General features: G+C 36.5%; 4 protein-coding genes across 6 annotated transcripts; 1 reads left to right on the plus strand and 3 right to left on the minus strand.

Moving 5' to 3' along the window:
• The first annotated feature begins 1,411 nt into the window (after positions 1-1,411).
• LOC107807720 (transcription factor ILR3) lies at positions 1,412-5,808 on the plus strand. 3 transcript variants are annotated; one of them, XM_075237536.1, is made up of 6 exons: positions 1,412-2,016; positions 2,905-2,967; positions 3,508-3,576; positions 4,798-4,875; positions 4,964-5,126; positions 5,281-5,808. In XM_075237536.1, exons 1-6 carry the CDS (start codon positions 1,856-1,858, stop codon positions 5,545-5,547), a joined length of 801 nt encoding a protein of 266 aa, XP_075093637.1. In that variant the 5' UTR covers positions 1,412-1,855; the 3' UTR covers positions 5,548-5,808. The 3 variants fall into 3 exon arrangements, with proteins under 3 accessions (XP_075093637.1, XP_075093646.1, XP_016487645.1); XM_075237545.1 differs by having other exon boundaries at positions 1,413-2,016; positions 3,534-3,576; XM_016632159.2 differs by lacking the exon at positions 3,508-3,576 and having other exon boundaries at positions 1,418-2,016.
• A 448-nt stretch (positions 5,809-6,256) lies between these two features.
• LOC107807716 (uncharacterized) lies at positions 6,257-8,144 on the minus strand. The gene is made up of 2 exons (XM_016632153.2): positions 7,708-8,144; positions 6,257-7,045 (listed from the first exon to the last, which is right to left on the minus strand). Exons 1-2 carry the CDS (start codon positions 7,904-7,906, stop codon positions 6,414-6,416), a joined length of 831 nt encoding a protein of 276 aa, XP_016487639.1. The 5' UTR covers positions 7,907-8,144; the 3' UTR covers positions 6,257-6,413.
• Positions 8,145-9,526: 1,382 nt separating this feature from the next.
• Positions 9,527-11,982, minus strand: LOC107807714 (cell division control protein 48 homolog C-like). The gene is given in 2 exon segments (XM_075237553.1): positions 9,527-9,882; positions 9,884-11,982. Coding segments are annotated over 2 exon segments (1,983 nt in total). The 5' UTR covers positions 11,777-11,982; the 3' UTR covers positions 9,527-9,792.
• Positions 11,983-12,714: 732 nt separating this feature from the next.
• LOC107807717 (uncharacterized) lies at positions 12,715-15,109 on the minus strand. Its single transcript, XM_016632154.2, has 3 exons — positions 14,065-15,109; positions 13,428-13,958; positions 12,715-13,321 (listed from the first exon to the last, which is right to left on the minus strand). Exons 1-3 carry the CDS (start codon positions 14,848-14,850, stop codon positions 13,208-13,210), a joined length of 1,431 nt encoding a protein of 476 aa, XP_016487640.1. The 5' UTR covers positions 14,851-15,109; the 3' UTR covers positions 12,715-13,207.
• Positions 15,110-15,472: the final 363 nt, after the last annotated feature.

A 15,472-nucleotide genomic window follows, 5' to 3' on the forward strand; every position in this document is an offset into this window, starting at 1 on the left:
TTAATTCTACAAGTATTTAATCGTACCCAATATCCTTTCAACTATCGCCCTAGGGCCATAGGTGTCTAGTATCAAAGCACAATAAATAACTTGTCAATTACTATGATGATATCAGGTCAAAGGAAACTCTTACATCACATTCTTCAAGAGAATATCCTATTGACAGTTTATGGTAATTCTAACCATTAGGAATTATCCAATGAATCGGTTCAATGATCATATCTCTATATGCATCATCTATTTATGTTATTTAGTTAATGAGATCAACTAATCTTTATCCCATAAAGACGATCACATATATATAGATCTAACCGGATTACTAATGTCCAAATTAATAATCCTACGATCAAGAACAATATTTAGATTAAATTGTAAGAGACTTTACTCTCATTATCATGATCTCCATCATGATGACAAGTCTCAAAATTTAATCAAGGATCTTATTAAATTAATCAAGCAATTAATAATAAATATGATAAACGAATATCAAATGCCATATATTTTTATAAATAACATTCACAAAAATATGTTCAAATCATCAAATATGAGATTGGATCTAGGGCATATATAATATATCCTTAACAAGGAGGAGGAAATGTAACAACTATATTAATAACAAAGAGAATTTAAAGAAACTAGAATACCTAGATCTTAGAATTAATTCAGAAAAGAAATTTAAGACTCTAAAAGAAAATATAATAATAAAATGTGATTTCAAGAGAGAGAGAGAGCTTATACGACAAAATAATTTTCTTCTTGAAATTTGTATTTAATCAAATACTGTCGTATAAAATGAAATAGAAAAAGTTAATTTTCAGGAATCAAAACCCAGTTTTACATTTCGGAAGCATTTAGGACCAAAGCCCTTTCGTGCTACAAATAGAACTTAAATTCTATTTTACACATTGTTGAAATATAAATCAAAATTTATTACTATGTTAAGGACTAATTTTTATTTTATTTTATATATGTACAATAAAGATTGACGTTTAGATAATATTTGATTGAAATAACAATTGAAGATCAAAGAATAATAATTTTTTGCAAATAATATTATAAGTTGAAGTTGAAATAATAAAATAATTTGTATGGACCCCAATATTTGGGTTATTATTCCTTCCAAAAAAATATATGAGGAAAAACTAATATATAATAATTTACTAAAATCTAGACAAGCCTTTTGACAATACAATAAATTCTAAAAATGTTAAAAGTTGAACCATCAAAATTTAAATCCTGAATCCAAGCGTAAAAACATGAAATATGGTCAGTTGTCATGGGTGCGAATTTTTTCTGTCCATAGTTCGGCGAAGGGGAAGTCGAACCTTTTCAGCCAACATTTTATAAGTTAGAGTACTTATCTCTCGCTAATTATGAGCAAAATATATTATGTACATACTATATGCGTGAAAGGTAATTACAGTTTAGGTTTATAACTAAGACATCTGAGATAACTCCAAATAGAAGCTTACCAGTAGTTGTTGCAGTCAAGTTGCAATTTCAAAATGATGATTGATGAATGTGACAGATGAATGAAAGCTACTGATGTAGTGAAGCAGCAAAAATCATGCCAATTTTAGTTTTCCATACAAAAGAGCGTTTACTTTTGAGGAGTTAGAAAATCCATTTGATGACGAAACTCACTTTGTCATTCTCGTTGCTGCCGTCAATTCTCCGCCGTCCTCATCCATTTGTGCAACCAAAGAAAACGACCTTTCTGTTTTTATATATTTCTGACGCTATCGTTTCAACTACTGCTACTATTACTACTCTACTCAATTATTCCTTATAGTTGTAGTTCAATAATACTAGTGTTCAGAGCAAATTGAGGAACTGAAGAACACAAGTTTACCCGATGGAGATTGATTCAAGTGGGAATCCCAATTGGCTATTTGATTATGAGTTGATCACTGATATCACTTCCGCCGCCTCCGTCGCCGTCGCTGATTTCCAGTCTCCGGCCACTATTGACTTCAGCTGGCCTGCTCAAACAATCTATGCCTCCTCTAATCTCATGTGGGTCTGCTCTTCCATCTTTTCCTTTTTTTTTCTTGAAGCACTTAGAAGAAAAGTTTATTTCTTTATTCTATTGCTCTATATTATGTACTCCAATTGTTACTGTATCACTAGCTCGAGTAGAAGAGAACTAGGGTACTGGAGAATTAAATGAGAGTAGATGATATTTACACATTCCTGCCTATGCTAATTTATAACTCCAAGCATGTGAGCGTTGTAAACTACTAATAACTTTTTGTAATCGAGATAAAGGAGGAGGGTTGTGCTAAGTTGACAATTAGTGTCAAAATAGTCTTATTATAGGGTAGCAGGCAGAGGCGGGTGTAGCGTTGCAGTATTGAGTAACCCAGTACTTCTAACGAGGAACATAAATTTATGTGTAAAGATCTGCTGAAGTTGCAACAAATATTAGATATTAACCCACAATTTTAAAATACAATGCGTTTAATAATAAGAACCTTGAAGGATGAAATCATAGAGCTTAAAGTTTTGGATCCTGCCTCTGGTAGCAGGTAACTCCAACAAGGAATTGTCACTTTGGTCAGTCTGTAGCTTGAAAAGTTGTTACTCCACTTTCGAAGACGAAGAAATTGTCTATCACTTTGTTGAGGTTATAGATTTCCTCTCTAGATTACATTACTTAAAGTTATAGAAAGACTTAAATTATGTTCTGTAAATATATTTATTAGGACTCAAAACCATCAGCTTTTCAATTTCCACCAAGGATATTGTTACAACTATGAAAGATGAATTTCTAATCTTATGGGCACAGTAACATACCTGTCTGATGTCTTAATAGGATGACATAGTGGTGAGATGAGTATTTTACTGGAACAGTTCTTTTGTTTTTACCATCCCCGTGTTCTGATGGTCACTTATCTCTTTCAGTGCAGAAACAGATTACACATTTGATGATTCTGAAGTCAGTAAGGAGGCAAGCTCGCGAAAGCGGTAAATACATTATCCCTTTCTCTTTTAGCACTGTTTGTGAGGTTTGGGTAGACTCTTGATTATTACTTTCTTCTTCTTTTAGAAATCTGGATCTGTTTATATCCTATGTTCTAAATGAAGGACCCAATGCCATTTATATGCATGCATTTTTGCGGTTTCTTATGTGATGTGATTGGAATATAGCAGCCAACTAAATAAAAAAGGAGCTTGTGATGCTAGAAGTCACACATGACAAAGGCTCTTCTTCCGAATCACTTATTAAATTTTATGGTTGCATTTCTCTGAGAGACTTTGCTGATTAGTCAAGAAGCCTATTTTCATTGTGAGGTTCTTGGTTGTAGATTAGTAACTTTATCAGCATAATGATATCCTATAATATGTTAGACAAACACAGCTGGCTAGTTTCTTTATTTTCTTTTTCATTGTTTGTTTTATTAAAAAAAAACTTTTGTTGCTCAGAGTAGAAAATTTTATTGGTGATCTCAATATATTTAAAATAGTTTTTCTATAGTCAAGTAATAACCAACATCTATACTGAAGGTTGGCCATATATACCTTTCGTCCAGGTTCTCCACCATTGCTCTTGCTAATCTCCACCACCGAACTCAGGCATGAATTTTACATTCAGTTTAAGAGTACCGATGTGGCGTGAGTTGGTGTTTTTCTGTTTCAAGGCTGTATATGGGTTGTAGTATTATAATTTCTAATTTCCATTTGAAGGAATATCATCTCGAATTTGAACTGGTTATGTGGAGCTCTATGTTTCAAGCTTCACCGTCCGGTCTATCTAATTGCTATTACAGAAACCAAAATTTTAGGCAGAGCTTTATATATTAATCTGCATCCTTTCAATAGTTAGTTATGAAAATATAGCTTCACTGAGCTGTTCATCCTAGATTTTAGGATTCTCACATCATACCTATTCAATTGTCTCATCGTGTTGGTGCTTTTTAAAGATCGATGCAGATGATTAAGAGAAAGTGGCTTTAACATCATTTGAGTAAACACAAAGATATGTGTGTACTAACGATTTTTTTTTAAAATTGCATGTGGGCAAAAGATAACAAGATAGAGAGGGAAAACTCACATAAGAAATCAGTACTTTGGTGGCTCAGGGCTTTGGTCTAGTGATAAGAGCGCATCATATGATGTGTGGGTTAGGCACATGTCACAGGTTCGAAGCCTGGTATTTAAATGGAGAAGGGTAGACTGAGCCACTGCCCCTCGGGGATTTCTCGGTTGTAAAGAAAATCAGTATTTGGTTCAACTTTTATACATAGAGTTTGCGTGTGGTATTTGGGTAAACTTAGAAGAAAAAGGTACTAAAAGTAGATTAGTAGACTAGGAGTAGCAACAGGAAGAGCTTGAAAGGACACAAAGTTGCAGCTATATCAAAGTTTCAAGCTGGTGAACTACTTTCCCAGCTTGTATGAAGCTGTATCAAGCTAACTGAAATACATGGCTGACCACACGCCTTCTAATAACCTGTTGGTTGACCTGAACAAATTTGTCTTAATTTTGGAGTTGTGTAGCACAAAAGATTTCTGATAGGATGCCTACAGGTCATGGCTGTGCTCTTCATAATCATCTTTCTTTGATATCCTTGTCCAGTTTCAAGGTGAATAATCTTTTAAAAGGTTCACCATTAAAATGAGTTGCCAATAACCGTCCCTCTCATCCCCAAGAAACAAGAAAATGAAATAGAACAGGGAAGTTTTGATGTGTTAAAGCAAGTTGTTTTAGATATTATTTTCTATGCAAAGACCAGTTCCATTTGAATTGGTGTTATTTATTTCTTTGCATGTCCATGTGTTTTAACTTTATGTACAGGTCGAGAATTGAATGTTGCAACTCCCCGAGATCTAAGGCAAGTCGAGAGAAATTGCGGAGGGACAGACTTAATGAGAGGCATGATCTCTCCCTCTAGATTTTTCTCTCGTGATATATATTATTCACTGCCTTATGAATTCTCACATCTAAATCTGTCATCATCTAGGTTCCTTGAATTGAGCTCTGTCCTTGATCCAGGAAGACCACCTAAAACTGAGAAAGTTGCAATTCTGAGTGATGCTCAAAAGATGCTGATTGAGCTGCGAGCTGAAACGCAGAAGCTGAAGGAGTCAAACGAGGAACTGCAAGAGAAGATTAAAGAACTTAAGGTGTAGTTTTAATTCTAGTGGTACTGAATATCTACTAGAATATCCATGCTAATTTTCAGTTGTCTTGATTCTGGAACATTAGTGAGCGGACGCTATTCTTTTCTTTAGCTCTCTGTTCAGGCACTTACAAAAGAAAAATACTTTGTCCGTTCAGGCAGAGAAGAATGAGCTCCGTGATGAAAAGCAAAGTCTAAAGGAAGAAAAGGAGAATTTGGAGCAGCAGGTTAAAAACTTATCTTCTAAACCAGGCTTTCTCTCCCATCCTTCTGCCATGGGAGCTGCATTTACTGCACAAGGACAAGTCGCTGGCAACAAACTGATGCCTTTCATTGGCTATCCTAGTGTTGCGATGTGGCAATTCATGCAACCTGCTGTTGTTGACACATCACAAGATCATGTGCTCCGTCCTCCAGTTGCTTAAGCTGGACTTGCCAGGTGACTTGCTACTGGAGCTTTATTCTTTTTGTTGCTCCTATGCATGTTAAAGGTGACAGACAACTGAGACAATTTGCTGGTTGTATTTATTGGTCTTTGATGTATGAGTCCGTCTTGATGTTTTGCTATAGTGTGTACATGCCGGGTACTCACCCGAAAAACAGTTTGTGTATTGTAATTCCTAAATGGGATTCCTTCTGAAATAATTAAACTTGGTTATATGTATATTATAAGCTGTTTTACCTAAGCTTGCTTTTGCTCTGCGTAGTATATTTTCTTTTCAACTGAGACTGAAAAGATTTGCTTGATTGGCCATTTTGGTATCTTCTGCTTCCTGTCCTCACTACCAGAATTCCGTTCCTTACTCTAGGATTTACCATTTGTGTTTTCTCGATACCCTTCTGCTTGTTTGCTCTGTTATGCTTATTGGGGAAGAGGTCAATCTGTGTTCGATTCATGTGGTTCCTTCCGATAATTCACAACTACGGCTTCTAAACTCACTGAAGCACGTATTTTTCAGACTATTTGCACTGTTACAAACAATATATTGAGGAAATCTGACAGTGAATTTTCTTTAAACCTTTGTTAGACATCAGCATAGTTCGTGTAAGACTCCATATTTATTGCCTCTACTGATTATACCAAATCAAGAAAGTATCCAAAGCTAAAAGAAATCTATAGCAATGCTTTAGATATAAAATTTCAATGCTAAAGTCCATTATATCTCCGTCAATAATTTGCAACATTCATAATATAGAATGTGTTGAACAAACAACCAGGACTGAGGAAAAGTAGGTACTGAATCAACAATATAACAAAAAGTGACAACCACCTCAAATATTGTTTGAAGGCTTAAAGAAAGAACATCAGCATAACAGCAAAGCCAAATCTCACTGTAGAACCAGCAGTGACACGGATTTTATCAGCTGATGATGGGGCAGATGGTGTAGGTGCAGAAGCGCCCGAAGGGGGCAATCCAGCGTCCTCAACAGTAGGGGATGTTGGACTGCCAGCAGGAGGCATTGCTGGGCTGTGAGGAGGGAAGGACTTGGAAGGTGACAATGCAGGGGAAATTTTAGGTGCATGTTTTGGTGAGGGTGCTGATGAAGACTTGGGAGATGGTGATGAAGAGGGAGGGGAAGCAACTGGGGTGGTGGAAGGGGCTGATGCTGGTGGAGTTGTAGGAGTTGACGGCGGTGGAGTTGCGGGGGTTGATGGTGGTGGAGCTGTAGGGGTTGCTGTTGGTGGAGTAGCTGGCTTGGCTGGTGGGGGTGGAGAAGCCTTGACAAGAATGTTGACTTCGAGTTTCATTCCTGAGCTACAATGGCCACCAGTTCCACATATAAAGTATCTCTTGCCTACAGAAGCTAGAGTGATGACTGTCATGCCTCCACTATAAATTGCAATAGGATTTGTATTGTCACAGGAGTCATATTGAGCCTTTGTTACTTCAAGCACAGTATGGCTTGGAGCATATGAAAAAGCTGTCAAGAAAACACAACATTAGATTTAACATCTAATTGTGTCTACAACAAGAAAAGCGCAAGACTCCGTCTGTAAAGACGACGACAACAACGACGACGACGACCCAGTAAAACCCCACAAGTGGGGGTTGGGGAGGGTAGTGTGCATGCAGACCTTACCCCTACCCCGATGGAGTAGAGAGGCTGTTTCCGATAGATTCTCGGCTCAAGAAGACGGAAAAGACGAGAAGAAACAATATATTAGTACCATCAACAGAAACCATAGAAATAATAACAGCATCATAAGAACCAGAAAATAGATGAAATGCAATAACAATAACCAGTAAATAAGGCCCGGTGCTATGAAAAACGGAAAGATAGTGTGAACACAACATTAACCACTAGCCGTCTAAGATAAAAACTGACAATTTGTAAGTCAAGATCATCGGAAAAATCTGCCTGATCAAGCTCAAAATTGACATTTTCAGCCAGTTTGAGTGCAGGATTCAGAGTTTAAGACTTGGCAAAGGCTTCTCATTCTTTTATGCCAACTTAACAATATGAGATACATTATTCTTTTTACAAATGTGATCTTACGAAAGAGAGGATCACTATAATCCATTTACGAAGTGCAAAAAAGATTGTTTACTAGGAAACATTATGTAAATATTGAGATATCTTACTTATTTTATCTCCGACGAAGAACTTTTGAGATGCAGCCCATGACTGAAGATCACTAGTTTGGTCCCATCCACCATTAGGACTTCCCACTGTGTAATCTGTAGCCATGGCTGAACCAAGCACCATAGCTATGACAGCCAAACTACTCAAAAGTCTTAGCATTGCCATTTCAATCAGCAGAAAACTAGCTAATTTGGGCATAAAACTGCTGCCAAATTAGCTAATTTGGATATCTTAAGAGTAGTATCTTGGCTCTTGCAAGATTTAGCTATTTAATGCAACTCTAATTAGAGTGAGGACAAAGCCCGTTGAATAAGGAGAAGATCTTTATTTTAATCTCAAGAGCCACTGACAGCTTGTTCCTGAAAAAAATGCCATTTCTCAGTTTTACATTTTTCTTTTTGGTTTTGCTTGAATCCTACTCTGAGGTAGTTGACTTCTTTTTTAGTGCAAATAACACAAGAACAAGCTAAATGGTGGAGCATTATGTAAAATCTTGACAATGATTCATTCAGAAAATTTCGTGAAAATTAAGAATTATTAATAAAAATTAAGGAAATCAATTGTTTTAAATATTGAGTTTTATATGGTCGTTTTCTATAGTTCATATTTGTTGACGAAGAAACTAGGAAACATGGAAGCCATGCCTAAAGAGAAGACTTATTCCTAATCCTAGAGGAGATTATCTAATCATTACTACTTACAAGCCCCCACTATCACAATCTTATTTCGAAATGAATGATTAAAAAATTAAAAAGAGAATAATTTTGGAGCCTGTCATGTAACTGTATGCACCTTCTTACTAGTTTCTTGCTATTTATAATTGCCACTAGATAATGGAGATGCTCAAAGTCTTAATTTCATATAGAATCTCTCTCTATCTCTCTCTCTCTCTAAAACGTGAGAGATAGCTTGATGTTGAACATACAAGTCAAATCACAATGGTTACCTAGCTAATCAATTCTTAAGATAATTATAATTGGACAGAGCAAATTCTAATTCATTTCATGAGGAGAACAATTAGAGAGCACATAACTTTGGTCTCTCCCATTTGAATGAATATTTTCTTACTTTTACTTGCCAACTTTTTCCAAATAAATTTGGTCGTACCAATTCGCAATGCCAACCATACGTTCACTAATTTGACAGAACCAATATTTCAGGGTTGAATTCTCAGATAGATTTAGATATACATTATTTCAAAATTTACTTACTCTACTCAAGACCACGATGTCTAAATTCTGAATCCGCCAGTGTATTACTTTTCTTGATTAAGAATCACGATCAAAATCTATGGTTACAAGTTACAAATGATGCTAACAAATAATATTAGTGGGTAATATAAATTTGGAACTACTTTACATGTTCAAATGGTTGCATTATTTGCATAGTGCAACTTACTGTATAAATTTGCAGCTGCAACTTGTCGAAGACCAAATCAGATATGTCTTTTACTAAAATATGAAATATAGTTTGATTGTACTTTTTGTAGACAGAACTATTCCAAGGATTAAAAATTATTACATGAGTAAAACTTCCAATACATTGTCTCATTTGTTCAAATACATGTACGAAAATAATTACAGGCCACTTTTCCCCTTTGCAACCCTTTTAACAACTTGACAAAGATTAAAAACGTCTCCACATGGAATGTCTAATTCTTTCCACTATTCTTTATTTATTATCCACTCTTAGTTAAAGACAACAAAAATGTTAGTTTCACACACAAGTATGCTGCATTCTTGAGTTTCTGTATTTGGATGCTTGACCCTATCTGTTAAACATTTACAGTATATTATTTCTTCCAACCTAGCCGTTCACTTTCCCAAGAAAAAAAAGTAATTTTAAAAAAGAAGAAAAGAAAAAGAGCTGAACATGAATCTTTGGCATTGCCCTGATTCACATATATATTGTCAGTGCTACTAGTATAACTTATTTCTCACAAAATACTTTGCAACATTTACTACCAAATCAAAACCTACTTATGATACAAGATCGAGAAAAGTGTTATAACTCCAACAAGAATACATATTGGAGCTGGAGATATAAATAAACACCCTTAGTTTTGTGCTTTAGCTTCATGCCACTCATAAGGTTTCTGATAAAAGCTGGTAATATTCTATTTGCTTATCGGAGACAGATGGAGAAATTTTCTCCATAGCCCGATTGAAATGTGACTGAAATTTTCTCCATAGCCCGATTGAAATGTGACTCTTTGATAGTCCACAACTTTTCATCACTTGTATCTGATGCTTTCAGTTTATCTTCAAGTGCAAGCATTGCAGCTTCATTCATCAAAGCTGATAGATCAGCTCCACTTAAATTATTACAACCATCATCTCTTCCAATTTTCATCAAATCGACACTAGCATCTATAGGTTTTCTCTTGGAAAGCGCTTTTAAAATTAGTCCACGCTCCTCTGGACTAGGTAGAGGGACATATAGTTTTTTCCCTAATCTTCCAGGTCGATGAATAGCAGGGTCCATAACTTCAGGCCTATTTGTAGCACCAATAACAGAAACACCCTTTCTCTCATCTGCACCATCTAGTTCTATTAGTAGCTGATTCAAAAGCCTTTCGACAACCCAACCTCCTTCTTTACCACACTTAGTTGTCAATGCATCCACTTCATCGAAGAACAGTATACAGGGGGCGCACGTTCTTGCACGAGTAAACAATGTCCGAATAGCTAACTCACTTTCACCAACATACTTGTTCAGAATTTCAGGACCCTTAATGTGTATAAAATTTGCTCCAGCTTCATTAGCAACAGCCTTGGCGATTAACGTTTTACCACATCCTGGTGGACCATAAAGCAAAAATCCTGTGTCGTAATGCACTCCATAACCCGTATAATCTTCAGGACGCTTTATAGGATTAACAACGGAACGAACAAATTCATGCCTCAACAAATCAAGTCCTCCAACATCTTCCCACTTAACATTTGGTATGGCGGAAAAACCTTCTCTTCTAGAAGAGGGTTGAACCAATTTAACTGCTTCCTCAAAATCAGCCATAGTAATGCTGAGTTTTGCCATCTCTTCAGGTGACCACGGCTTTTTCCACCATTCTTCAGCCTCTTTCCCATCTACCAACACTTCACTTGTTAGCTCAACCTTCCTCAAGTCTATTATCCTCCTCATCGCCAAATTACCCGCCTTGTTAGTTAGAGCAGCCAAGTCTGCTCCAACAAATCCTGGGGTCGACCTAGCTATCTTCATTAGATCAAACGCGCCCTCCACAGACAGAATCTGTGCCCTCCCATTTTCATCTGGCATACCTAATGCGATTTCACGGTCAAATCGTCCAGGCCTCCTTAGTGCCGGGTCAATAGCATCAGGTCTATTCGTGGCTCCAATTACCAGCACATAACCAGCATTACCGCCATTAAATCCATCACCATCTTTTTCATCATCAGGTTTTACAAGCCTATGCGATTCATCCATGCATGTCATCAGCTGCGTTACAATGCGCCGTTCCATTTCTCTCTGTAAATTCTCTCGTTTAGAAGCAATTGAATCAATTTCATCAATAAACACAATAGAAGGTGCTGTCCTGTATGCTTTCGAGAACATTTCCCTTATGTTTTCTTCTGATGCACCTGAAATTCCAGAGACCAATTCAGTAGCAGAAATTTTGTAAAATGGAACACCAGTCTCGTTTGCAATTGCATGGGCCAGCTTTGTTTTTCCACAACCAGGTGGGCCATGAAAGAGTATTCCTGACATTGGTTTAACTCCTAGATGCTTAGTTAATTGTGGATGGTACAATGGAACAATTACCTCCATTTTTAATTCCTCTAATACAGCATCCATTCCTCCTAAATCCTTAAACCTCGGCCCATTATTCACATCATTATCACTAATTGCATCAGTTAATGACGAAGGCTCCGATTCAAGGAGTGGCAATTGTTGCTCACTGCTGTCGATTATCTTCGGCTTTTTACTCGGAGGAGTTACTTCTTCTTCAGTGGGTTTGGGATTGGGATTAGGGTTTTGGAGTTGGAGAACAGGCTTTTCGCCGCCGCCGCCAAATCTTCGCCTTTTGTTCCCTGCCGACCGCCGACCCATACTGCTCTGTCAAAGTGATTCCATTTTTGTTAACGATTGGATTAATAAAGGATTAAAGGGTGGAAGTAATTTTCGCCTAATTAAGGTTGAAGGGAGAAATAATTTCGCCTGTTATAAATAAATAATGGAGTTATTTATTATAAGCCATACTAATTAAAAGTAAATTTTATATTTTGAAAATTCGAGCGATAAATAGAGGAGTAATTCATTTTGGAGTAACGGGAAAATCTTATTCATTAAAAAAGTGAAGAGGGTACCTGCTTGTTTTTAGACCTAAAACGTGTGTATGGATTAAGTGGAATTTACTATTTTAGATATTTCATAATAGAGCAGAGGTTCATCTATTTTGTGTAAATAGAAAGGTCTAAATAAAGTTCAAAGTATTTTTAATCCCCCTATCAACTCTAAGACATCCTCAATAGCATATCGTTCTTCCCCACAAACAGATAGAAAGGGTATTATGACCTCCACCAAACCTTGATCAGCATTTTACTACTTAAGCAAGAAACTCATCCTGTTTTTTTTTTTTGTTTGAATCACGTTATACACGTGAAATACACACATTTTTTTCACCTCAATCGTATCAACGACACACAAGCTCGGTCTAACGCGTTAAAGAATTTGTTTTGATCAAGTAGGAGGACCGGGATATCATCAAAAGGTTCAACTACGAGTTTCAATTAGGCTATTTTGCATATCAGAATTACATATTGTTGTATAGGTTGATTTCACCCCATGATGTAAAAGAAACACATGCAATGTCAGTGCATAAAAATTATGAATGATTATAAGCGTTTAATTAATGCAGAAATCTATACGTGCAAAACTGCAGAAAGCTAGCAAAGGGACAAGGGTCATAGTTGAAACAAGTACAAAATAAGTCTCAGCTTGTTGCTTCATTTACGGCTAAATAGGCGTATGGTATGCATGAGAAAAGGTCAAGAAATCATATAATACATCAAGAAATCTTGAACTAGTTTCAGTCAAAATTGAGACTTTCTATTTTTCTGGTCAACTCGCAAGTCACAAAGATTCTATGTATGTTGCTAATTTGTTTATGTGCCTAATTTCCTGACGTATACATCTAATCCAAGTAAACACGTACAAAACTGATTTCCGAATTCCGAAAGAAAAAAAGCTTCCCCCAAATTATGTCTGGCTCAAAATTCTCTTCGATTATTGAACTCCAATGCTCAGAAAGCAAACGAGTCTGCCTTGAAAAAACTCAAAAACTGCTAGCATCTTGTTAGGCTTCGTATTAGACTTCCTTATGCTCAAGATCTTTCTTCTCAGGAGCAATGAGTCACCAAAAAAGACAACAGGATTGGCTTCTTAAAATTCAAAATTTCGTGATTGCGCGATTGGACAGGCAATTGGGAGAACCATCAAATGGTGGTAGTAATGCTGATTTGTCTCGATAATGTATTGCAACTAATGGTGCATGTAAATTAGTTCATCTTCCTTGCATTCTCTTATCCCTATTTCCATGACGTTACCCGATGTAGAATGTAATACATCACAGCAATGCCTTCTTGGAGCTAGCAACTGCATATGACATTAGACCAAAAGTTTCAAAAATTAGACAATAAGGAAATTTTAGAATGCACAGAATTTACAGAAAGAACAGTACTAATAAGCTCAAGAAAGGCACCTGTTGTTTGTCGAGGACTAACTTGCTCGATAACACTCTGATTTCTTCTAGTCTTCTAGGCGAAGTCATGTCAAATTTGCATTCCTCAGATGTCTTCTTTTTGTAAGTAGTCTCAGTTCCATTGCTTCCAGAAGACACTTTGTCCAAGAAATAAACAAGCTGCCTTCTGCACAGATCAAATTCATATTTCCTCGTATCGAAGTCATATAATCCACCTAAATGACTCCTTTTCCAGGGAGCATAGCTCTCTTGCACGCACTGAACATCTGACAAAAGCACATTCCTATCAAACACTTGAACAGCATATCCCCAAGACACTGAAACTGTCCAAGAAAACCAATGATCATAGCATACTGTTTGCTGTAAAATCCGATGTGGATCGAAGCTTGCTGCCTTGTACAAATGCTCCACAGCCTTTACTGTTGTCATATTCGGAAATATAGGATCAATTGCCTCCATATGATGCATAGATACCAATGGCCTAATGGGATGTGCAGCCAACATTCCAAACACATTTCCATGAAAATCCATCTAGCATTTCAATTTCACACAAACAGAACAAAAAAGTCAGAAATGCAAAATTCTCAATAGCCTAAAAGTAGTTTATAAGAAATTCAGAGGTAAGTGAAAATGGCACCTGATGAAAACCGGGCTCACGTGTTAAGCTAACACCAAGCTCTGCTAAACAGGCATGAACTCTACCATCACTTCCATATAAGTGGGGATATCTTGCAATGCATGAATCAAAGACTTTGGCTAAAGCTTTTGCCAAAGGATAACTTATAGCAAAACCAGCTCCACCAAAAGCCATAACATAAGAGAAAAACTTGTTCTGCATAAAGCTTTCTGAATTTGTTCCAATATAGTACCAAAGTCCATGATCATATTTAGAAAGTGTCTTCACCAAATTTTCAGGGAAGAAAATAGTGTCATCATCTCCAAACACAAACCATCTTACATTAGAATGATTAAGTGCCACCGTCTCTGAGACCACACGTGCCACGCGAATTGCTGAAGGTGTCCCACCTCTATGCGTATATCTAAACCGAGAAGTATCCTCAGAAATGCAAATGGGAGGCAGAGACTCATTATATGTTCGATTTGATGAAAAAGGTGGCATCTTTTCAAGAAACACACATCCCCTCATTATATGGGGTTCCCACCAGAGCTTAACATATTCCTTTCTTTTGGACCAAGATTGCTCATTGGATGCAATTCCAAAAACAATATGATCAAGATTAGTTTGAGATGATAATTCATCATCCTGTAATGAAACTGAGGTATGGAAATGCTTGTTGTTGTTAGGAGCAAGAAAGATGGTACAAACAAGATAAATCATGCAACCAAAACAGGATATTATTATGAGATTTTTGAAAGGGTTGGTGGAATGTTGTGTCTTGTTGGGAACCTGAAAAAACTGCATTTCTGAGGATGGAATGAAAGACAATGGAACAAGGGGTTTAAAGGAATTTACTGTAATTGATAGAAGCTATCACCCCTTTAGACCCGGAGTCCTTAGCCCAAGAAAAGCAGGAGAAATTTGACAATCTTATTGCCCTGGAAAATCGGTTACATCTTCACATGTGTTTATTAATTACAACAAAAGAGTACTTGGAATTAAGACACTGATGAATATATTAGGTTACTTTTGGGAAAGTTAGGTTACTTTGAATATGTAACGCCATATTTCTTTATCTATCTTTTGAGGAACTCCAATCAGAGGTGTCCATTTGGTGGAACTGAGTCAACAATGTGATGTGAAAATTGACTGAAAATGAAGAAAAAAGAAGGCGTTTTTGCACATTAAAGAGAAAAGCAATTAATAAAAGTCAATGTATGAAATGAATATGTGACGTGTGTTACTTAAGGATTGTGATATTAAGGGTTCGGTTGCCGAATTTGGAGACCTTCTCTCTTTGGAAGCAGAAGTTTACCAACCCCACATAGTATTACTAATAATAACATTTAAAAACAAATTTGCCTCAATTTTCGGACCAAGTAAAGTGAAAGACAATCAGCTTGATCAGCTTATTCAACGTGTGATT

The sequence above is a fragment of the Nicotiana tabacum genome, chromosome 2 (genome assembly GCF_000715075.1).
Source record: "Nicotiana tabacum cultivar K326 chromosome 2, ASM71507v2, whole genome shotgun sequence".
In the NCBI taxonomy this organism is placed as follows: Eukaryota; Viridiplantae; Streptophyta; class Magnoliopsida; order Solanales; family Solanaceae; genus Nicotiana; species Nicotiana tabacum.

Coding starts and splice junctions, on each gene's coding strand:
- LOC107807716 (XM_016632153.2), bottom strand. CDS start 7,906: ATGCCCAAATTAGCTAGTTTTCTGCTGATTGAAATGGCAATGCTAAGA. Junction 7,046..7,707: donor CTTCGTCGGAGATAAAATAA/GTAAGATATCTC, acceptor TTTTCTTGACAG/CTTTTTCATATGCTCCAAGC.
- LOC107807720 (XM_075237536.1), top strand. CDS start 1,856: ATGGAGATTGATTCAAGTGGGAATCCCAATTGGCTATTTGATTATGAG. Junction 2,017..2,904: donor TATGCCTCCTCTAATCTCAT/GTGGGTCTGCTC, acceptor TATCTCTTTCAG/TGCAGAAACAGATTACACAT. Junction 2,968..3,507: donor GAGGCAAGCTCGCGAAAGCG/GTAAATACATTA, acceptor TCTATACTGAAG/GTTGGCCATATATACCTTTC.
- LOC107807717 (XM_016632154.2), bottom strand. CDS start 14,850: ATGCAGTTTTTTCAGGTTCCCAACAAGACACAACATTCCACCAACCCT. Junction 13,959..14,064: donor GTGAGCCCGGTTTTCATCAG/GTGCCATTTTCA, acceptor TTGAAATGCTAG/ATGGATTTTCATGGAAATGT. Junction 13,322..13,427: donor TAGTCCTCGACAAACAACAG/GTGCCTTTCTTG, acceptor TGTCATATGCAG/TTGCTAGCTCCAAGAAGGCA.